General features: G+C 41.5%; 1 protein-coding gene across 1 annotated transcript; it reads left to right on the top strand.

The window, feature by feature from the left end:
* Nucleotides 1-254: 254 nt before the first annotated feature.
* Nucleotides 255-24,489, top strand: FAM118B (family with sequence similarity 118 member B). The gene is given in 12 exon segments (XM_053595440.1): nt 255-1,228; nt 1,379-2,028; nt 5,881-5,973; nt 10,760-11,025; nt 11,975-12,177; nt 12,179-12,196; nt 16,142-16,270; nt 19,204-19,217; nt 19,219-19,301; nt 19,304-19,483; nt 24,205-24,233; nt 24,236-24,489. Coding segments are annotated over 11 exon segments (1,209 nt in total). The 5' UTR covers nt 255-1,228; nt 1,379-1,933; the 3' UTR covers nt 24,335-24,489.
* Nucleotides 24,490-24,493: the final 4 nt, after the last annotated feature.

Here is a 24,493-nt window from a genome sequence, read left to right as displayed (position 1 = left end):
AGGCTACATTCTACATTATGGAGCAACATTCATCGTGTACCCAAGCAGGGTGTCTAATTTGCTCATGTCGACAAACTTGTTCAGTGTTCTTTGTAGTACCTTATCCTGGGTATCTTTTTTTTCTCCCTCCACCCATAGTTGCTCAGAACCAGATGTGTTGAAATTAGTCCAAAACCAAGAGAGGTTTGGTTTCTTCTCAATTCAGATTACTATCTTTTTCCCTTAAAAAAATGATATGAAGTTAACCTTTTCCTATATTTATGTTACAGAAATAAGCCCTTATTTTATTCCAGTCACTGCTTTATTTTTTTAAATAGAGGGGAGAAGGCTAGCTATAATACAGCTGATCCTTTTGAAACAAGTACCACTTTGTCAAGTGGTTGATTTATAGATCTTTAATTTCTAGGCAAAACTGCTTTGAGTTCCTTTCTGGCCTCCCTCTTGTTTGAGCTGAGCACTGTATCCTGGAAGTACAGGAGAGACAGTGAGGAAGACCAGCGGGAAGGCCCCGTTCGGCTCTCAGAGGGAGAAAAGGGCCAGGCCCGCACCATGTGCTGCACCAAGATGCCCCCAAAGCAGGCCTGCGAGCTTCTTTGATGTTTTCAAGTACACAGGTCCTCTGCTTTGTACAAACTTAATTTCATTCAGATAACCAGTCTCTGCTTTCTTGTCCCTTCCCCATGTTCCTTACTGGATTTTTCCTAGCATAGCCTTGATTTTTTTCCTTTTTCACCCACCACATGTAAGTGTTCTGTTTCCTGCTGACAGGTTTCAAGATATAAGTGTTCTGTCTCATATGAAGACCTCAGCCTTAAAAATTCTGTTAATGTTGGGCGGCACCTGTGGCTCAGTGAGTGGGGCGCCGGCCCCATATGCCGAGGGTGGCGGATTCAAACCCAGCCCCGGCCAAACTGCAACAAAAAAATGGCCGGGCGCTGTGGTGGGCACCTGTAGTCCCAGCTACTCGGGAGGCTGAGGCAGGAGAATCGCCTAAGCCCAGGAGTTGGAGGTTGCTGTGAGCTGTGTGACGGCACGGCACACTACCGAGGGCAATAAAGTGAAACTCTGTCTCTACAAAAAAAAAAAAAAAAAAAAAAATTCTGTTAATGAGGTTGCTGTTACTTTTGCTTTCACCAAGTGTCTGACTTTTATTTTGCTGTAGTGTGTTGGCTTTGAAGGATTTCTCAGTGGCTTAGCAGTAATTCGAGTAATGACGACGGTAGCACAGGTAATTGCCTTTGCTTTCTTGTGATGGAAAAGCCTTTTCCACTTCTGTATATAATCAGTCTCACTAAAATGAAAACTGATCATGATTACAAAGAAATTAATGTGTGAACTAGCTGTTGCATGTTATGAATTCTGTTTTGTATTTTCACAGATATCTTTGAAGCTCTTTCGTAACACCACGTAACTGCATATTGTTTAGGGTAGATACAAAAATGGATTTTTTTCCTAAGAATCGGGTACTCTAGAAGAAATTATGGGTTATACTTATATGCCACTGAGGTATACAGGTAAGATCATATCATGTGAGGCAGAAGTCCCCAGCTGCTGTGGCACCAGGGACCAGTTTCATGGAAGACAAGTTTTTTTGTGGATTGTGGAGGGAGGTGATTTCAGGATGATTTGAGCACATTACATTTATTGTGTACTATGTTTCTAGTGTCATTACATTGTAAAATATAATGGAAAAATTGTACTACTCACCATAATGCAGATCAGTGGGAGCCCTGAGCTTGTTTTCCTGCAACAAAATGGTCCCAGCACCAGCATCACTGCCTTAGCTCCACCTCAGATCATCACCAGTAGATTCCCATAAGAAGCCTGTGACCTACACCCCTCACTTAGACAACTTACATTCGGGGCTGGGCTGCTGATCTGACAGGAGGCGGAGCTCAGGTGATTGATGGAGTGATGGGGATTGCAAATACAGATGAGGCTTTGCTGCGGATTCCTAACACCAGTCCATGGCCTACAGATTGGGAACTGCAGAAATAAGGCATCTTTTATACCAGTGATTTTCAACCGGTGTGTCACAAAAATTTTTAAAGATCATTAATTATTTTCAAAAGAAGTTCAAAGCACAGTAAAGTATATTCTTTACTTTCAGACCGAGGGGAAAAAAACAAGCTGAATATGGGGTCATATGTAATGTGGGCATAATGTATTCTCATTCAGTTCCTAAGTAAGAGGACCTAAATATTCTAATTAGAAGCTGCTGACCATATTTAACTTTTTAAAATTATAGTAAATGGAACAGACCTTCAGAACTGTTGACTTTGTTAAAGAAACAAAAGTCAGAAAGCTTAGTATTCAGGGATATAGACACCAACAATTAACCATCTGTCCGAAATAGTCTAGCAAAAATGATCTTGCATATTTTCCAGGAGAAAGTGATAGGACTGAGCCAGGGTTCTGGTAGATAAGTGGTGATGAGAAGTGCGTAACAAATGGTCCTTATCACCAGAAAAAGTAGTTTATTCAGCTTCTGAATTTAGTTGACTGCCAAGATTGCATCCGTGGAATGCATGGTTGTGAAGCAGCTGTTAAGGACTATGCGAGGGGCTGGGCAAGGTGGCTCGTGTCTTGTAATCCTAGCACTCTGGGAGGCCAAGGTGGGTGGATAGCTTGAGCTCCCAGGTTCGAGACCAGCCTGAGCAAAAAGCGAGACCTCCCCACCCCCATCTCTACGAAAAATAGAAAAAACTGAGCCAAGATAATGGCTTGAGCCCAAGTTGGAGGTTGCTGTGAGCTATGACGCCATGGCACTCTACCCAGGGCAACAGCTCAAAAAAAAAAGGACTGTAAGGTAAATCTGCTTTCTAGAATATAGGCTTTCCTTAATTGATAGCTTTAGACTTCAAATTTTTGTTTTTGTTTTTGAGGCAGAGCCTCAAGCTGTCACCCTGGGTAGAGTGCTGTGGCATTATAGCTCACAGCAACTTCCAACTCCTGAGCTCAAGCCATTCTCCTGCCTCTGCCTCCCAAGTAGCTGGGACTACAGGCACCTGCCACAGTGCCCAGCTATTTTTTTTTTTTTTTGGTTGCAGCCATCATTGTTGTTTGATGGGCCTGGGCTGGATTCAAACCTGCCATCTCAGGTATATGTGGCTGGCGCCTTAGCTGTTTGAACCACAGGCACCGAGCCATAACTTCAAGTTTTAAAAAAAATGTGAAAAGCTGCCAGGCGTGGTGGCTCATGCCTATAATCCCAGCACTCTGGGAGGCCGAGGCAGGTGGATTGCTTGAGTTCAGGAGTTTGAGACCAGCCTGAGCAAAAGTAAGACCTTGTCTCTACTAAAAATAGAAAAAAAAATAGGAAAAACAAATTAGGTGACTGAGATTCTGTCTCAAAAACAAAAAAGAAGTTGGCATTTTATGTAGGTCTTTCCTATTTTGATAATATCATAAGGTTCCCCCTGCGATTTCTGGTTCTGTAATTTTGGATTAGCACCTGTAAACAGACTTTTTAAATTAAGGAATTTGAGTTTATTTTTAGGAATATATACTTTTTTTTTTTTTTAATTTTTTTTGTACAGACAGAGTCTCACTTTACGGCCCTTGGTAGAGTGCCGTGGCCTCACACAGCTCACAGCAACCTCCAACTCCTGGGCTTAAGTGATTCTCCTGCCTCAGCCTCCCCAGCAGCTGGGACCACAGGCACTCGCCACAATGCCCAGCTATTTTTGTGTTGCAGTTTGGCCGGGGCCGGGATTGAACCCGCCACCCTTGGTATATGGGGCCGGCGCCTTACCGACTGAGCCACAGGCGCCGCCCAGGAATATATACTTTTAACAAGCATCCAAGATGATTAAGTCAGGATTTACTGAGATAAATGATTTGTCTTCTCCCAAGCCCCAACTTTCTCACCCAATAAAATGAAAGGGTTTTTTTGTTTGTTTGTTTGTTTTTGAGACAGAGTCTCAGTCTGTTGCACAGGCTGAAACGCCATAGCCTCGGCCTAGCTCTCAGCAATCTCAAACTCCTGGGCTCAAACAATCCTCCTGCATCAGCCTCCTGAGTAGCCTCCTGACTACAGGCATCTGCCACAACACCCAGCTAATTTTTCTATTTTTAGTAGAGATGAGGGTCTTGCTCTTGCTCAGGCTGGTCTTGAACTCCTAAGATCAAGCAGTCAGCCCACCTCAGCCTCTCAGAGTGTTAGAATTACAAGCGTGAGCCACTGCATCCAGCCAAAATGACAGATTTGACTGGAAAGGTATGGGTTTTGTGATTTCTAGTTTCCTAATGATTATATTAAAGAAGAGTTCCATTATGTTTGATGGGATATGTTGTAAACAACTGAGCCTTCTGTTAATCAGAAAAATTAATTTAGAAAACCTATAAAAGTTTTTTGTTTTTGTTTTGAGACAGAGTCTCACCATGTCGCCTTTGGTGGAGTGATATGGCGTCACAGCTCACAGCAACTTCCAACTCTTGGGCTAAAATGATTCTCTTGCCTCAGCCTCCCAAGTAGCTGGGACTACAGGCACCTGCCACAACACCTGGCTATTTTTTGTTGCAGTTGTCATTGGTGTTTAGTTGGCCTGGGCCGTGTTGGAACCTCTGCCACCTTCAGTGTATGTGGCTGGTGCCATAACCACTGTGCTACAGGCACTGAGCCTTTTTTCTTTCTTTCTTTTTTTTTTTTTTTTTGAGACAGAGTCTCACCATGTTGCCCTCAGTAGAGTGCTCTGGCATCACAGCTCACAGCAACCTCAAACTCTTGAGCTTAAGTGATTGTCTTGCCTCAGCCTCCCAAGTAGCTGGGACTACAGGTGCCCACCACAACACCCAGCTGTTTTTGGTTATAGTTGTCATTGTTTAGCAGGCCTGGGCTGGGTTCCAGTCCGCCAGCCTCTGTGTATGTGGCTAGCGCCCTAGCCACTGAGCTACAGATGCCAAGCCAGTCATGGTAATTCTTTTACCTTTGCTAGTTATCGTAGCACCCAAAGGTATTTAGCCATTTTTAATACATCTTTGTTTAATAATACCTTTAATATTTATTTCAGTGGCTTGATTTAAAAGCCCAGTCCATGGTTAGAGAGATATGCCCCCCCCAACTCCCACCCCCATGACACAGTTGTCAAGCAACAGGGGGTATCTATCAGTCAGCAAGTTAGTATTGGTGGTTCTGTTCTTGACCCAAGTCACTTGACCAGTGACTTCTACTGTTTATTATTTATTTTTAGGGACAGTCTCACCTTGTTGCCCTCGGTAGAGTGCTGTAGCGTCACAGCTCACAGCAACCTCCAACTCTTGGGCTTAGGCGATTCTCTTGCTGCAGCCTCCCACTCGGGACTACAGGCACCCACCAAAACACCTGGCTATTTTTTTGTTGCAGTTTGGCCGGGGCCAGGTTCGAACCTGCCACCCTCGGTATATGGGGCTGGTGCCCTACTCACTGAGCCACAGGCACCACCCGACTTCTTCTTTTTAAAGTGAGTGGATAAAAAATAAATAAATAAATAAATAATAAAGTGGATAATTGGGGGCTATTAACACACTTATCCATGGATCATTTTTTATCCCCCATGTCTTTTCCAAACCTATCTCATGTGGGAGAATAACTGGTATTTCTTAAGCTCTATGAAGTGATAGCCAATGACTGGTAAGAGTTGATGTTGTTTGGGGGAGGCCCTTAGGAACAGAAGCCAGGTGGCAGTATGGAGCACAAAAGTCCTATGATTTTAAGTTTACTTCTTTTGGACTAATTTAAGTCCTTGTGTTTGTGATGCTCATTAATTTCTGGTAAGCAGGGGATACCTCCAAAACACCTTTAAAGGTATACAGATTATTAAAACTGTTCAATGTATGTGCTGTTTTGAATGGTATACGTTGCAGATCTAATCGTGGTCCATGGTGTTCAATCTATTTTAGAAACTGGATGGCTTCTACAGGGAGCCAGGCCTCTGATATAGATGCGATTTTTGGATTCTTCAGTGATGGTGCACCCACCACCAAAAAGCCCAGGTAAACAAGAGAAAGGAATCAGAGAAACAGTAAATTACTATTAGTGGGAAATAAAGAAAAATAACAAATTTACCTTACATTCTAGTTGTTTTCACTAATAATTATTGACCTTCATATAAGAAATTGTTTTTATTTTGGATTTAATTTTTATTTTTTTATCTAGGTATGTCCATGTACATAGTTTTAAAAGTCAATACTTGAAGGCCCACCCTTTCTCAGAGATAATCACTTTCAACTTTTGAATGTTTCTTCTAATATCAACATCCATATTTTTAAATACCGTATGTGTGTTGCTACTTTGTGCCTTTTCAGTTTGATTTATTTTCCGGTGTGGAAGATAAAGATTCAGTTAGCTCTGGTGTCACCCCTATGCTGCTCCATGCTCCCTTATCCTCCCTGTATGTTTATATTACAGTGTTTGGTTTTACCCAGTTTTTAATATTTACATTATTATGACTATATAAGTAGTATTCATATCTAAGCCTAATAACATATTGTGCTTTTATTTCCCTTCTTGCTCATTTTGTCCTCTGTGTTGTTAAATATCATCTCATGTCTTTGTTTCAGTTTATACTCACTTGCTTTGACAGAGAAATAAATCTCTCTTAGCTATACTGAAAAGCACATCAGTAACTTGGTAGTTTGTTTCATGGATTTCTCCCTCTGGACTCTGGTTCTCTTACCTCCTACATTGCTGACGCTTGGTCTCTTCCTTTCCCGTCATCCTCAGGATTGATTCCCTTTACCTCACTCCTGTCTTGGGTACTCTGTTGCCTGGACGTTATGTCTTCTTTTTTAGTCACTTTTCCATTTTGCTGAACCACGTCCTTGTGTAGCTTCCTTAGTAAGGGTTCGTGAAAGAAAAATTCGGGGGATATGAGGTCTGACAATTAAGTTCAGGAACTTGCTGGTATGCACTTACAGTTGGCAACACTGTACAACAACTTGGTAAGGGTTCATGACCTTGGTGTGTCTGTCTCACAGCTGTGTTCCTGTCAACGTGTGACAATGTCTTGCTGAGTGGCGTTTGTTATTGCGTGTTTGCCTGCTGCAAGTATGTCAGAGCTTGAATTGGAGAAATGAACAAATATTAAATTTCTCATTAAACTTGGCAAGAGTGAAATGAAATCAGGGACATGTTAGTCCAAGTTTACGGGGATAATGCCATGAAGAAAATAGCAGTGTATGGGCGGCGCCTGTGGCTCAAGGAGTAGGGCGCCGGTCCCATATGCCAGAGGTGGTGGGTTCAAACCCAGCCCCGGCCAAAAACAAAAAAAAAAAGAAAATAGCAGTGTACAAAACGGATTAAATATTTTTCTAAGGGGAAAATGTCACTGATGAAGAGAGGTCAGGGCAGCCAGTAATGACCAGAACTGATGAAAACATTGCAAAAATTTGTCGCATTATGCATCAAAACCATTGACTGTGAGAAGCATACCAAGCAAATAAATATTGATAGAGAAACAGGAAAATTATGAACACTGTCTTTTAGCCAGTAGACAAATAACTGTATTGGAAAATCTCCCTACTCACCCCATCTGACCCCCAATGACTTTTTTATTTACCTGAAGATGAAGAAAAGACATTTTGATGACCTTCAGGACATCCAGTTTAATACTACATACAATGACAGCGGTGGTGGTCATTTTAGAGAAAGAGTTCCAAAAGTGCTTTAAAGGACTTCAGAGGTGACCGTAGTGATACTCAGCAGTGAGCTATGTAGCACTTTTTCTAGGATGAGCTCTCGAGTTTAGTTGTCAGACCTCATATTTGAAAATGTTTTTTTTTTTTTTATCATACATGTACATGTATTGGATGATTTGGCTAAGTGTAGAAAATTGGTAGAAAATTTTCCTTTGAGTTTAGAAGGTTGTCACTTACTTTCTGCTAATATCTGCTCTGTTCTGGTTCCCAGTCCTTTGCATTGTGTGTCCTCTTTTTCTTTTCTCATTAGAAGCTTGTAAGGTTCTTCATTTTATTCTTAGTAACCTGAACTGTCAGTTACGTATCTATGAATCTAGATACTAGGTGGCTCTTTCAAACTGGGTACTAGTAACTTCCCTTTGGAGAAATTATCTTGTGTTATTTGTTTGATACTTAACATAATAATTTTACTAATTTCAAAAAAGCCTTTTTGTGTGCCTGTTCTATTTTTACATCATTCTGCTCGTGTTTCATAAGCATATTTCTTAATCTATTCAAAGATATCGTTGTTTTCTTTAAAATTTTTCTTTTTCCGTACTATCTGTTGTTTTCTCAGTTCTTCTCTATCTGCCAGTTTATTTTAGTCTAACTGTGGTATTGGGGCTTTCCTCAAATGTTATGTGATCCTTGTTTGTTTACTTATATTTAGAAGAAAATAATAAAAAGCCAGTTGGAAAATCTGTGTGTAAGGGGCTGGGTCACTGATGGCCTTCCCTGTTGACATCAGACATGGACCATGCTTATAGTTGAGCACCTCCTACCTGTCAGAACTTGTGGGTCTTTTCTCAGATAGTGGCCGTTCTCCCCAAAGAGGAATCCTCCCACCTCCTACCTGGATGAGGGGTGGAAGTGCAGGTATAAAGTTGACTCCTAGTGTCTGAGCAGCTTCCCTGGGAAAGAGGATTGGGGTAGTCTTCATATGCAGATTTGTACCTGCTCCTCATCCCCCAGCTGCACTGTTTTGAACACTGAATCCTCCAGCCCAACCTCTCCAGAAGGCGAGCCTCAGTCTCGGCGCTAGGAACTCTGTCTAATGCAGACATTCCCAAGCGTCTACAAGGGAATCAGCATCTATAACTTTTAAAATTGTGTTGCCTTCTGATCTCTGTCATCTGCTTCATCTTTTCCTACCCTTCTTTAAAAAGTGACTTTTACTTAGTGGTTTTAGGAAGGACCAGAAATAAAACACAACTGTTAAAATGGAAATCTTAACTAGAAAAATTATCCATGTAGCTCAAATCTATATGAGTGTGGTAAAAAGTTAAAATGGCATAACATATAGTGAAAAGTAAAAGTCCTATTCTCTTTAGTCCCCATTTAACCACCATTTACAGTTCTTCTGAACCCTCCTAGAAATTTTCTGTGCACGTGTCTTTGTATATGCTTCACTGTTTGGATGCCTCTGAACTGAAACTCATTTTTATCATTTGCTTCTAATGTCTGTTATCAGTCTTTTCCAGGAGACTAAACTTTTCTCCATCAGGGACTCCATTTTGTTCACAGCTGCATCATTAGTACCTACAAGAGTGTCTCGTGCATATAAGTTTTTTCATGTTTTTTGAGCGACCTAAAACAGGAGCCAGGGACAGGAAAGGCGGTTCTAGAGGTTGTTCTCCAAAACCATATTTCCCCAAGTCTTAAAAGTACTATACCTTTCTTGGGTTTTGCGAAAATGCTAATCTTCTTTCTCTTCTTTTTATTATTTGAACAGAAGGTTGAGAAAGGCAATTTCTGGGGAGAAAAGAAATCAAGCCATTAGCAAATATCAACCTACCTCAGCCTCCCAGAGTGCTTGGGTTATAGGCATGAGCCACCAGCCCAGTTGAAGAAACTTTTGGTGGGGGGAAGACAAAGTCTCACCTTGTTGCCCTGGGTAGAGTGCCAACCTGCCACAATGCCAGGCTAATTTTTTTTTTTTTTTTTTTTTTTAGTAGAGATGGGATCTTGCTCTTGCTGTGGCTGGTCTCGAAGTGGTGAGCTCAGGCAATCCACCTGCGTCAGCCTGCCAGAGTGCTGGGATTACAGGTGTGAGCCACTGGGCCTGGCTGAAGGAGCATTTTAAACAGGAGTTTTAATATAGTCTTTAGAATGAAGGGGAAGAAACAAAAACAAAAACTTGTACCTATACTGTCTAACATATGGACCTCAAAACAGTAATCTATGCTTATCGTGTTAAGAAAAGAGTGTTTTTTACTTTTCATCATGTCTGTTGAGTAGTTGTTTCTTTGTTTATGCTCCTGGGGTTTTTTTGTTTGTTTGTTTTTTGTCGTTGTTGTTTGTTTGTTTTTGGGGTTTTTGCAGTTTTTGGCCGGGGCTGGGTTTGAACCTGCCACCTCCGGTATAAGGGGCCAGTGTCAGACTTCTTTGAGCCATAGGTGCCACCCTATGCTCCTGGTTTTTTAGAATTCTGTTGGCTTTTGTTTTTTTTTGCCTGAGGATATCTAGAACAAAACGGAAGACAGACTTGTTCCATACTACATTACTTCCTACTCAATTTTAGCTTAGTAATATTTCCAAAATTTAGGGTTGAATTTTTTTTTTGCAATTTTGGCCAGGGCCAGGCTTGAACCCGCCACCCCCAGTATATGGGGCCAGGCACTACTCCTTGAGCCACAGGCCCCAGTGTTAAATTTTTAATCTCCCGTTGTAGATTTCTCAAGAATAGGAACTTAATTTATATGGAATTATTTTCTCTCTTTCTGGAATAGAAATCAAATATATTCTTTTGAAACTTAATATTGGCTTAAAATAGAATTTAGGTGGCAGAACATAGCTGAGTTATGATATATTTGAACCTTTTCCTAACTTAGTGGGATTCTTAAGTTGAGAGGATTAAGAAGGAGAAAATTTATTTTAAGATTGTCTTTAGGATTTCTAAAAATAGGTTTTTACTTTGTTTTTCAGAAAGCACACAATATTGTGGTCTTTTTGTTTAAACTTGGGAAAAGCATCAAAAACTGTTAACTCATTGTCTTTGCAACTGTAAAAGTTACAACTGAAAACTATGGCTTTAGTCACGTACCTTCCATGTGCCTCAAACCTATTGACTATTCCAGTCCTCTCATTTGCTTTGCTTTTACAGGAAGCTGCTTCCAAGCTTAAAAACTAAGAAGCCTCGGGAGCTCGTGCTGGTGATTGGCACAGGCATCAGTGCTGCTGTTGCCCCTCAGGTTCCAGCCCTGAAATCCTGGAAGGGGTTGATCCAGGCCTTGCTGGATACTGCCATTGATTTTGATCTTCTAGAAGATGAGGAGAGCAAAAAGTTTCAGAAGTGTCTCCATGAAGACAAGAACCTTGTCCATGTTGCCCATGACCTTATCCAGAGACTCTCTCCTGTGAGTACCTGCAGTGTGCCTTTGGAATGTTCTGAAACCTCAGCATGCTGAGTGTAACAGGGCTGTTCATCTCTAGCTTGTGGGTTTGCATATTTGGCTCTTCTGAGGAATGTCTATTTATGTGCCCTATTCAGGGTAATTATCTTTCTTAACCGGATTGCATTGTGTGAGAGAGAGAGATGATGATGACTCCTTTATATGTGTACAAAAACAAGACTACTGACCCATTATCTCTGTTTTGAGTTTACTTCTGCACTCACATAAAAAATGGCAATTTTTATCATTTTTATAGATGAAGAAAAAACAGTTTTTAATATTAATATTTTAATTAGATTAACTATTGAAATAAATTCAAGTGAGGGGAGGTAGGAGAAGCTCTCACCTAATGGGCACAATGTAAGGATGTACAACACTCCCCTGGATGAAGGGCTCAACTACAGCTTAGACTTTATCTAACAAATAGAAACAGTGTAACCTAATCATTTGTACCTTCTTATTAATCTGAAATCGAAATAACACCCTTACAGGTATCTACTCAAAATATTTCTAAGAAATTTTGCTTTGTTTTATCAAACTGAGTTAGGTAAAAGGCCTTGTCTTGCTTTTTCTTAAAAATTTCTTAAAACTCAGGCCAGACATGGTGGCTCATGCCTGTAATCCTAACACTGGGATGCTGAGGCCAGTGGATTGCCTGAGCTCATGAGTTCGAGACAAGCCTCAGCAAGAGTAAGACCTCATCTCTAAGAAATAGCTGGGTGTTGTGGCGGGTGCCTATAGTCCCAACTACTCGGGAGGCTGAGGCAAGAGGATGGCTTAAGCCGAAGGGTTTGAAGTTGCTGTGAGCTATAATGCCACAACACTCTAGCTTGAGTGACAGACACAGTGATAACTCTGTCTCAAACAACTGTCCTACCAAATACCTTGGATTAATTTTTCTTTTTAATCTCTTCCCAGCGCACCAGTTAATGTTCAATCAACATTTTTCAAAGACTGTTTGTATGAAGTATTTGATGACTTGGAGTCAAAGATGGAAGATTCTGGAAAACAACTACTTCAGTCAGTTCTCCACTTGATGGAAAATGGAGCCCTCGTATTAACTACAAATTTTGATAATCTCCTGGAACTGTATGCAGCAGACTAGGGGAAACAACTCGAATCCCTTGACCTTAACTGATGAGAAAAAGGTAAAAAGGAAAGCATTAGTCTCTTTTTCAAGCTAGTGAATTGTATCGTAGAAAAGCTGTTTTCTAGGTGTTATAGAGACAGAAAGAAAGATTCTTTACCCTGCTTATATTTTGGGGAGTTTCAGTATTTGGTTTTTTTTTTTTTTTTTAGACAGAGTCTTACTATGTCGCCTTCAGTTGAGTGCTGTGGCGTCACAGCTCACAGCAACCTCAAACTCTTGGACTTAAGTAATTCTCTTGCCACAATCTCCCAAATAGCTGGGACTATAGGAACCCTCCACAACATCCGGCTATTATTTTGTTACAGTTGTTATTGTTGTTTAGCAGAGCCAGGCCCGGTTCAAACCCACCAGCCTCAGTGTATGTGGCCAGTACCCTAACCGCTGAGGCTAGCACCCTCGGTGCTACAGGAGCCAAGCTGGGAGTTTTGTTTATTTTATTTTATTTCATTTTTTGAAACAAAGTCTCACTGTGTCCCCTCGATAGAGTGCCGTAGTATCACAGGTCACAGCAACTTCAGCTATTCTCTTGCCTCATCCTTCCAAGTAGCTGGGACTCCAGGCGCCCACTACAACATCTAGCTGTGTTGTTGTTTATGTTGTTGTTGTTGTTGCAGTTGTCATTGTTTTAACTGGCCTGGGCTATGCTCGAACCTGCCAGCCTTGGTGTATGTGGCTGGCACCCTATTTTATTTTATTTATTTTATTTTTATTTTTATTAGACAGAGTCTCACTTCGCCACTTGTGACAGAGTGCAGTAGTGTCATAGCTTACAACAATCTCAAACTTTTAGACTCAAGCAATTCTCTTGCCTTAGCCTTCCAATAGGTGAGACTACAGGGTCCTACCACAACACCGGCTATTTTTAGAGATGGGGTCTTTCTGTGGCTGGTCTCCAACTCCTTGAGCTCAGGCAGTCACCTGCCTCGGCCTCCCTGAATGCCAGGATTACAAGTGTGAGCCACCACACCTGGCCAGTTGTACTGTTTTAAAGCAAGATTAGAGGAAGTCATTTGAACTCTTAAGATCTCCTTAGCACTTGGTGATGTCAGGTGGTGTGGCGTTGGTTAATACTGATTTATATCAAGTTCTTTCTTGGATATGTTCTTCATGGCATGTTGAAAATGTACGAAAACTACTTAATGCTGATTGAAAGAGCAACTTCCAGGCCTATGACAGCTAGGTTGAGGTTAATGTTTAGTGGAAACCTCAGCAGACCTTTTAAAAACATAGCTATACTGTCTATACCATAATATACCCATCTACCATGATATTGAATTATACACAGGATGACAAATTATGTACGCACATTTTAAGAAAGGAAAAACTGTTAAATTTGTAATATACAATATATACTGATAACAAAAGCTGGATGTAAGTCACATTGGATACATCTTGTCATTGCAGAAAATTTAGTAATATTCAGGGTTTTTTCCTACAGTTTTTTAAATTTGCAGTTTTTTTCCCTTCTTAAAATGCATGTACATGTTTTGGCGCCCTCTGTAGATGGTGATCTGTGTCAGCTAACAAGATGAGTGCTTTGGGACTCCTTTGTTCTGCTCTGTGATGTTTGTGATTTCCATTCTACACCTTGTTCTCCTCAGGGACCCGCATTTATGTCCATTGTAGAGCCTAGCTAAATAGAGTTGACTAGATAAGTGATTCAGCCATTCTATCCATTGCCACAGCACTCCTCTGCCAGAGTAGTAGCCACAGTGCCACTGTGTGATTTTGCTGACCTTGAGGCTAGTTTTTAAAGGAACTTGAATGTAGAGAAATGAAGCCACAAAGACTGACTTTCTCTGGCTGGAATATACTCTGCCTGCTCCCTCATGCTGTGTGTGGTCAGCTCCTGAGAGACCTTCTCTGACTCACCTGTTTAAATTGAGCACTTACTTTTTGCTCTCTTCCCTTGTCTGTGTCCTTCCTTCATAGCACTTACTATAAGTTTTAGTTTTTATCTTGCCCCTTCATCTGTTTATTTTCTGACTCTCGACTCCACAGGAATAGTAGGTCCATCTGGACAGATTCTGTGTCACCTGTTTTTATTAATAGCTTGGATACTAGCTGGCACACAGTAGATGCTCCATTAATTTTTGTTTTCTTTTGTGTTTTTTGAGACAGAGTCTCACTGTCACCTAGGGTAAAGTGCCAAGGGATCATCATCACAGCAACCTCAAACTTCTGGGTTTGTGCAAACTTCCTGTTTCAGCCTTCTGAGTAGCTGGGACTACAGGTACCCACACCCAGCTAGTTTTTCTATTTTTAGTAGAGATGGGGTCTCACTCTTGCTCAGGCAATCCACTGTGCCCAGCCTTGCATAAATATTTTTGGAATTTATAAATGAGTAAATGAAATTTTAAAATGACTAGCTCAAATAGCTTCGGTGCCATTTCTGTGATATAATCACCAAAGATTACAACCATGTGTTTGTAGGCATCAGAAAGATAAGGCTCTTTTTAAAGCTAAACTTGGTATTTTCCCATTCATTTCAACCTAGAGCCTTAAGGTTTGCTCACTAGCTTTAGCCCACATCAGGAGCAGTGTCAAAGTCTAATGGTTAAAGCCGTTTACTTGTAATGAGAATGGGGCCTAGTGATACTCAAATTCTAAATCTCTGTGCCTCGTCTTCCTAATCCATACCCTATCAAAATGTGGTAAGAATAAGTTTGTATTATATCACGTCTTAGGAAAATGGAGCCCTGGAACCATGTGGCTAGTGCAGACACTATCGTAAATGGACTGTTCTTCATGGGCAGCCTTTTATGTTCCTCAGAAGTGACTTAAGTGGTGGTTCTATCATTTATCTATTACTGCACAAGAGCATTGTGGCTTACAACAACAAACATGTTATTTGCCCAGGATAAAGTGAATTAACAATTTGAGCTGGGCTCTGCCACTCAGCAGGACAGTTGTGGTTTTGCGGCCTGCTCACACAGCTGTAGCCATCCATCTGCTGGCCAGGCTAGGGCTGGGTGGTATAGGAGGATCTCACTCCCCGGTCCATAGATACTGGCAGTTGGCCAGGCTTCTTCACATGGCATGGGGCTCCCAAAGCAACCAAAAAGAAAAAAGGTCCCTGTGCCAGCAGTTTTTAAGCTTCTGCTTGCTTATGTTGTTTTTGCTAATGCCATATTGGCTAAAAACAAGCCATGTGGCCAGCTGGAATTACAAGCCTAAAGACTTAATCAAGGCTTGATTTTTTTTTTTTTCTTTTTTAGGACAGTTGTCCATATTTCTTTCATATGTCACCTGTGCAAAGGGCTTGTATTGTCTCTAACTTATTTGATTTTTTTCTTTTTCTTTTAGGACAAAGTCTTACTTTGTCACCCTCAGTAGAGTACGATGACATCACAGCTCACAGCAACCTCAAAGTCTTGGGCTTAAGTGATTCTCTTGCCTCAGCCTCCTAAGTGTCTGGGACTACAGGCACCCACAAAACCTGGCCTTTTTTTGTTGCAGTTGTCATTGTTGTTTTAGCTAGCCCAGCCTGAGTTCGAACCTGCCAGCCTTGGTGTATGTAGCTGGCGCCCTAGCCGCTGAGCTACAGGCGCTGAGCCTTTTTTTTTGAGACAGTCTCACTCTGTCACTCATCCTAGAGTGCCGTGGTGTCATCGTAGCTCATAGCAGCCTCAAACCTCTGGACTAAAACGATCTTTTTGCCTTGGCCTCTCAGAGTACTGGAATTACAGGCGTGAACCTCTGCACCCAGATGACAAATTCTAATTTTTGATTGTTACTTTCAGTGAGAAATTACCAGACTTGCTGCCATTATTCTTGAGATGGAAACTTAGACTACATCGGGTTTTGCATTCATGTCCTATGGTGTCATGATGCTGGAAATTATGCCAGAAGTTTAGTCCTCAAAGTGGCCTCTTGCCCATCGTGACCCTTAGCAGGTGCTCAGCCCTGCCAACGTGGTTGGGCTCTTGAGTGTGTTGTGCAGGTCCTCGAGTGGGCTCAGGAAAAGAGGTAACTGAGTGTGCTGCACATCCATGGGGTCTACACCAACCCTAGCGGCATTGTCCTTCATCCAGCAGGATATCAGAACATGCTCAGGAACACTGAAGTTAAGGTGAGTGCTGCCGATTGGCTGGTTTCAGGAGCCCGTTCCTGGGAAGCCTCTCCAAGTATCCTGTATATCTGAAAGAAGGAACATTTTCTTATCATTAATCAAAAATTAGAAGGTCAGACATTATCCCTGTGCTGCTTATTAGCTTGTAGTTATGCAAGCCGTCTCAGGAAATGCAGAGCTTGTCTTAAAGGTATCAAACCATAGGGTCCTCACGTGGACTTGATTGACACCCAGCAGATGGTATACTTAATATCTTCTTCACATGCAAGAGTGCTCTTCTTCTTTTTTTTTTTTTTTGAGATAGAGTCCCACTATGTCCTCGGTAGAGTGCTGTGGCGCCACAGCTCACAACAACCTCAAAGTCTTGGGCCCAAGCAATTCTCTTGCCTCAGCCTCCCAAGTAGCTGGGAACACAGGCACCTGCCACAACGCCTGGCCATTTTTGTTGATGTTGGTGGTGTTGCAGTTGTCATTGTTGCTTAGCTGGCCTGGTCCGGGTGGCGGCCCTCAGTGTATGTGGCTAGCACCATAACTGCTGTGCTATGGGTGCCGAGCCCAAGAATGCTCTTCATCATTTGGTTTGTGGATAACCCTCTCTATGCCAAAGTTAATTTACATTATTTTACAAACCATCCTCTAAGGGAGCACGTACATTATAAAGCAATTTTGTGTAAGTGGCAGTAAGCTCATATTAAAGTAACAATATATTCACACTTATTCAAGAAAATTGGCTATGGGGATAACAGGGAGGTTTTTTCCTTTGTGAAAAAGAGTATTGATCTTTCAGGGTACAATTTTTAGACTTATTTATACACACATGTTCAAAGCAGAAGCACTCCCTGGCTAGGCATATGTGGGGAAATTCACTGGCCCCCAACTTGGAGAATCTTGTGTGCTAACTGCTTTCAAGGCTGAGTCACATAGAATAGTAGTATTTTTATATGATGAAGCAAAAGAAAGATGAAGAAAACATGCTTTCTGAAGTATAAGGGACTCTTTTTCACCTGTTCTCTTCCTAACATCTGCTGTGACTGCATCCATCATTGGTACTGAGTAGTCCCCTGGACAAAATAATTTCTAATGTTTTTGTATCTGTGCATGTGTACATAACAGCATATACACACACACTCACACATATTGATGTTCTAAGTATCAGACTTTCTTTGAGCAAATCTGGTGATGGAATTTCTTCTATGGTGACCCACAGTTCGGTTTATAAGGCAAAAAAGGGCAAATTTGGTCCAGAAAATGGAAAGAGTAATAAATAAGATACACATAAGAGACCTATTCATTGTCCAATAACCCCTGGGCACATAAATCTAAAACTACAAAACCAGTAGGGCAGTGCCAACCCTGTGACCCTGACAAGGGAGCCTACAGAGGATTATGAGTAAGGATAAAACTTTACAGCAGTCGTCTGTAAGCAAGAGATCAGACTCCTTCATGGGCCATACCAACCATTTTAAACTTTGGTCATCACAGTCTGCTAAACATAACAGTTAGGAGCCTGTGGACTGTCTGACAGACCTGCTCTGTGTGTGTCCAGTTGGGAGCCTGTGCACTATATCAGACCTGCTCTGTGTGTGTCCAGTTGGGAGCCTGTGCACTATATCAGACCTGCTCTGTGTGTGTCCAGTTGGGAGCCTGTGGACTATATCAGACCTGTTCTGTGTGTGTCCAATTGGGAGCCTGTGGACTATATTTGACCTGCTCTGTGTGTGTCCAGTTAGGAGGCTGTGGACTGTATCAGACCTGCTCTGTGTGTGTCCAGTTGGGAACCTGTGGACTGTGTCAGACCTGCTCTGTGTGTGTCCAGTTGGGAACCTGTGGACTATGTCAGACCTGCTCTGTGTATGTCCAGTTGGGAACCTGTGGACTGTGTCAGACCTGCTCTGTGTGTGTCCAGTTGGGAACCTGTGGACTGTGTCAGACCTGCTGTGTGTGTCCAGTTGGGAGCCTGTGGACTATGTCAGACCTGCTCTGTGTGTGTCCAGTTGGGAGCCTTGGACTGTGTGTCGGACCTGCTCTGTGTGTGTCCAGTTAGGAGCCTGTGAACTGTGTCAGACCTGCTGTGTGTGTGTGTCCAACTGGGAGCCTATGTACTACATCAGACCTGCTCTGTGTGTGTCCAGTTAGGAGGCTGTGGACTGTATCAGACCTGCTCTGTGTGTGTCCAGTTGGGAACCTGTGGACTGTGTCAGACCTGCTCTGTGTGTGTCCAGTTGGGAACCTGTGGACTATGTCAGACCTGCTCTGTGTATGTCCAGTTGGGAACCTGTGGACTGTGTCAGACCTGCTCTGTGTGTGTCCAGTTGGGAACCTGTGGACTGTGTCAGACCTGCTGTGTGTGTCCAGTTGGGAGCCTGTGGACTATGTCAGACCTGCTCTGTGTGTGTCCAGTTGGGAGCCTTGGACTGTGTGTCGGACCTGCTCTGTGTGTGTCCAGTTAGGAGCCTGTGAACTGTGTCAGACCTGCTGTGTGTGTGTGTCCAACTGGGAGCCTATGTACTACATCAGACCTGCTCTGTGTGTGTCCAGTTAGGAGGCTGTGGACTGTATCAGACCTGCTCTGTGTGTGTCCAGTTGGGAGCCTGTGGACTGTGTCAGACCTGCTCTGTGTGTGTCCATTTGGGAACCTGTGGACTGTGTCAGACCTGCTCTGTGTGTGTCCAGTTGGGAACCTGTGGACTTATGTCAGACCTGCTCTGTGTGTGTCCAATTGGGAACCTGAGGACTGTGTCAGACCTGCTCTGTGTATGTCCAGTTGGGAGCCTGTGGACTGTGTCAGACGTGCTCTGTGTATGTCCAGTTGGGAGCCTGGACTGTGTGTCAGACCTGCTCTGTGTGTGTCCAGTTAGGAGCCTGTGGACTATGTCAGACCTGCTTTGTGTGTCTTCACAGTGTCATTAATACATTGTTTCTTTCCCTTCAAGAGAGAGATTCAGAAACTATGAAAACAAGTCATTTCTTTTCTTGGGCTGCGGCTGGACTGTGGGTGACACCACTTTCCAGGCCCTTTTCCTGGAGGCCGTGAGCATAAATCTGACTTAGAACATTTCATGCTGGTCTGAAGAGGAGATGTAGATGAGTTCAAGAAGGTTCAAGAAAACCTACTAGACAAAGGTATTAAGGTCATCTCCAATGGAAATGACTATGCTGATCTCCTGGAGTATTTCAAGCTGACAAGTGAGATCTCCACCAGGGGTAGATGAGGTGAGATGCATTTTAGGACTCAGGGAACCCAGAGGGTCATAGCTTTTCAGCCTGTTGTGTATTTGTGATACATAAAGTCATCGGTGCTGTGACAGCGGACCAAATTGTTTGGGCCATGGTTAGTCTTCAGGTTAGATGAAAATATCATTTAGATAATAGGAAAGTGGGCAAAAAAGCACTACTACAGTAGTTCAATATAGAAGTAGGAGGAATAAAGAAAATACATGTAAAGATGTTCAGCCTCACTAGTTATCAGTGAAATGCAGTTGGAATTTAGATTTCAAAATAGAGAATAATCAGCTGAGTTTTCTCTAAGGCTATAAAGAAAGAAATTTAGAAATTTATTCCTGCAGTATTGGTGGGAAGGTGAAGTTAGTACAACTTCTATGAGGATAAATTTAAATTAAGTATCAAATTTTAAAACCTTTGACCCAGAAATCCTCCTGTCAGTACAATTTATCCTAGAAGAAGTTTCTCGTAAGGAGGAAATTGGGAGATTGTGTAATCACACAGTCATACAGAAATGCACGTGAAAAGATGTAACCTCTATAATAGCAACAAATTGAAAAAAGAACCTAAAATGTGCCAATTAGTAGGGGATTCTTTAGATACACTAATATTTATTAAATTGATGAAATGTAATGAAGCCAAAAAAGGAAAATTTTTTTCTACTGGCATAAAAGGATTTCAGGCCCTACAGGCATCACCTGACCTACCCTCACTCTCGGCAGCCCTGGCCACTGAGGGCAGGTGCTGCTCAGATGCTGCACACAGGATGTGCTCTGCTCTCACTTGTTAAATTCACAGAGGAACCTGAATACAAGAGAAGATGGTTTGCAATAGTGGGAGTCAGCAGTTTTGCATAGGAGGTTTAGGGACATATTTACTGTAATCTGCCCAATGTTAAGACAAAAAAAATTTATTTATTTATTTTGAGACAGTCTCACTCAGTTGTGCTGGGTTGAGTGCTGTGGTGTCATAGCTCACAGCAACCTCAAAGCTTGGGCTCAAGTGATTCTTTTGCCTCAGCCTCCCAAGTAGCTGGGACTATAGGTGCCTACCACCACGCCAGGCTATTTTTAGGGACAGGGTCACACTCTTGCTCATGCAGGTCTTGAACTCCTGAGCTCAAGCGCTTCCAGCCTCCAGAGTGCTGGGATTACAGGCATGAGCCACTGCACCTGGCCTAGAATTAAACAAGACATATTTGGTGCTTTGGAAAGTGTGAAAGCTGGTAGTAAACATTGTTCTCCTTTATCAGGAGAAGGAACTGAAATTAATGAAGTTCTTGAAGAAAATCCAGGACTTCCTCAACAAATGATAAAGATGGTTGGCTGACCAAGATGACACTGAGGAACTAGATGAACTGAGTGAAGAAGCATCTGTGAAATAGTAAAATCTATTAAGGAGTGAAAGCAGAAACACTAAATAAACAGGTGTGGAATAACTTAAAAGAAAAAAAGAACATCAAACATACTAGTGAAGGGAAAAAATAAATATCTGGAAATGATTATTAAATCAGCTATGGTTATCTTTATGCAGTAGATTTAAAGTGTTGATTTTTTTATTTTTTATTTTTATGTTAACATTTTGTTCAGTGATTACTTGTTATATTTGCAAACAGAAGACAAACTTTACGCATGCTATTTGGAAACTGTGGTGGTGGGAAAGTCAGAGGTTTGGTATCACTCCCTTGGTATTTTACCTCCATGTTCTCACAAAAGAGCAAAATGGCTCTTAAAGGTTTGGGCTATTAATGGCTGCCAGCAGGTTCCCAGTAACCCTACAAAATGCAGACAATTTTGGTGCCAGCTAAATTAGAGATTGCTTTTTAAAACCTCACATTGAGTAAAGCTAGGTTTCAAGGTATTGCCATTCTGACTCACCCATCTAGTTCCTAAGAAATTTTGCTATCATCCACAGAATATGTTCCTGAAAAGTTATATACTAATATTTTCATTGACAAATTGTATCTTCAGGACCTGTTAGAGGTAATTTAATATATAAATTAGTTTTCCTAAATCTAATGATTCTTAGACTTCTTTTCTGAATCAGATGGCTTTAGGTGGAATTCTCCCATAATGAAAAATTTCACAAGTTCTTCGTTCGCTATGATTTGACAAAACAAGACCTTTTTTTTTTTTTTTTTGAGAGAGAGAGTCTCACCATGTTGCTCTCAGTAAAGTGCTGTAGTGCCATAGCTCACAGCAACCTCAAACTCCTGGGCTTAAGTGATTCTCCTGCCTCAGCCTCCCAAGTAGCTGGGACTGCAGGTGCCCACCACAATGCCCAGCTATTTTTTGATTGTAGTTGACATTGTTGTTTAACAGGCCCGGGCCCGGTTTAAACACCCCACCCTTTGTGTATGTGGCTGGCGCCGTAACCACTGTGTTACGGGCACCAAGCCTGACAAAACAAGACTTTTAAAAACCATCACCATATGAACACCACAACCTCTGCCTAGCCTTTCTCCAGAAGGTTTGCAAACTTCTTAGAAAAACAAACTTTTGCTTTGTCTCTTTTGTGAAAACTGTTTGCTACTCTTTTTTGGGAATATGTTTTTCTGGTGTCCTGTAAGTATTCCAGGCTCTTCTGCTGCTGTTTATCCACACTTGAGACTTTGAGCGGGCTTTTCTGCTGGATGTGTTCCTTCATTTACAGGAGACACATACCCACATTCTACATACTTTTTTTTTTTTATTAAATCATAGCTGTGTATGTCAAGCGATACAATGTGCTAGTTTCCTATACAATCTGAAATATTTTCATCAAACTGTTTAACATAGCCTTCATGGCATTTTCTTAGTTATTGTATGAAGACATTTGTATTCTGCATTTAGTAAGTTTCACCTGTACCCATTCTAAGATGCACCATAGGTGTGGCCCCACCAATTACCCTCCCTCCACCCCATACATACTTTTCTTGATCTGTATTTTGAGATCTACCCAGGAAAGATGTTAAAATTTAAAACAACAAAATAATGTCTGGGCAACTCTTTGTTACACTAAATCTCAGAAATATTGTGGAATGGCAAACTTCTGTTAACTAGCTTTGTAGGTTTCCTACCAGAGTAGCCTTCCCCAAAGTTTTGTCATGAAGGTTTTCTGTATTTTTAAAATTCAGGGGTTTTCAGTATGGCCAGGGCCTTTATTATAATGGTCAACTGAGTTTGTAGTTTGGAATCCAGAAGAGCAGTTTTAGGTTAAATCATTATTTTGAGGTGAGTCAAGCTTATCCTCCATCCTTCATTACATTGCATCTTTTAGATAGAAGCAGATGAGAGGTTGCAGATGTTTTACGGTCTGTTCTAACTCTGAGCATTTGTTATGTGCCAGGCATTGTGCCATGTGCTCACTGTGCCTGGTGAAAACTGTCTTCAAAAGATTCTGTAGTATCTTTTATTAAGTCTGAGAGGGAAAAAAAGATTCTGTAGTATCTAATACATATATTTCAGAAACAAATCAAGTAATGGGGAAAAGAAAAATAATTCTTAAAAATTTGTTACCACACAAGCAGTTATTTTGGTGTATTTCTGACTAACAATCTTTTCTATGCATTTTTTCATAGTGAAAAAGTATACATAGTTTTAAATTCAATAGTATAACATGATTTCCCACATTGCTGTAGCCTTTCCCTATTAATTGACTTAATGTTTTATTTTTATTTGACTTAATGTTATATTCCAGTGTGGATATCATAATTTACCTAATTATTGCTCTAGGTTAGGCAATTTGTCTTTTTCCCCAGTTTTCTGTGTTGTGAGTAATATTGCAGTGACTGACATATTCACCCCTACAGTTGTGTTGCCCTGGGTAGAGTGCTGTGGTGTCACAGCTCACAGCAACCTCAAAGTCTTGGGCTTACGCGATTGTCTTGCCTCAGCCTTCCAAGTAGCTGGGACTATATGCGCCCACAACAACGCCCAGGTATTTTTTGGTTATAGTTGTCATTGTTTGGTAGGACCGGACTGGGCTCGAACCCACCAGCTCTGGTGTATGGGGGCTTGCGCCCTAGCTGCTGAGCTACAGACACCAAGCCAATTATTTTCTTCTCTTGTGTTTAGTTTTATACTAAACCATTATCTATGCCAGTGTTGTCCAGTGGAATTTCTTGAAATCATAAAAAAATACTCTATAAACTTCACTGTACAGTACTGTGTACACAAGCCACATTAGGTGTTAATTTTTAATTGACATAATGTTATATTCCAGTGTGGATGTTATCATTTACCTAATTATCGCTCTAGGTTAGGCAGTTTGAAATGAAGCTGAGTGTGACTGAGGAATAGTTTTTAATTTGATTTGAAACCAAGTAGCCATATGTAGCTAGTGGTACCATATTGGATATCTGGGATCATCTACTTTTCATTGTGTTTGAATTTGCTCACAGGTTGCTCCCCTTCCTGGTCAGGTTTTTTTTTTTTTAAGCCCAACTTGGCTTTCTAGAGAACGGCAGTAGAGACACTTGCCTTTATGTAAAAGTTTTGCTTACAAGCAGTCTTAGTGCCCAAAGGACCCTTACTGCCCCTGTTACTTAATGCAAGTCTCAGGCCTGCTCTAGTTTATTCTTCCCACCTCATCTTTATATATATAGTGTTTCATTTTTAAATGGCATCCTTTATAATGTGCCCTCATCTCCCTTTAGCTGGTTGGTTTTCTTTTTGCTGTTGGTAGTTTCAGCTTTTCGGTCAATGTCTGATTTGGATGTCTTCTGTATTTAGCAGGGATGGTGAGAGAAGGTCAGCTAAATGTTGCTCCTCTGCAGTGCACAGTGAAATAAGAGGTATACTGTTTCCTGTTCTACTAACAACCTGTCAGCAAAAAGGTTTCCTGGGACTTAGTAAAGACTAAACAGTAATTAACCTCTCCCACCTGTTAAGAGTTATATCTTTTCCTATGAAGTCTTTTACAAGTCTTAGGATTTCCTGTGTCTTGCTTTCTGAAGGGTTATGATTGACTTAAATATCTGCAGCTTTAGATGAATAAACCTGTTTTGTGAAACTTCATTAT

This window comes from Nycticebus coucang, chromosome 6 (genome assembly GCF_027406575.1).
Source record: "Nycticebus coucang isolate mNycCou1 chromosome 6, mNycCou1.pri, whole genome shotgun sequence".
Classification (NCBI taxonomy): Eukaryota; Metazoa; Chordata; class Mammalia; order Primates; family Lorisidae; genus Nycticebus; species Nycticebus coucang.
This window is presented reverse-complemented; position numbering and strand designations above follow the sequence as displayed.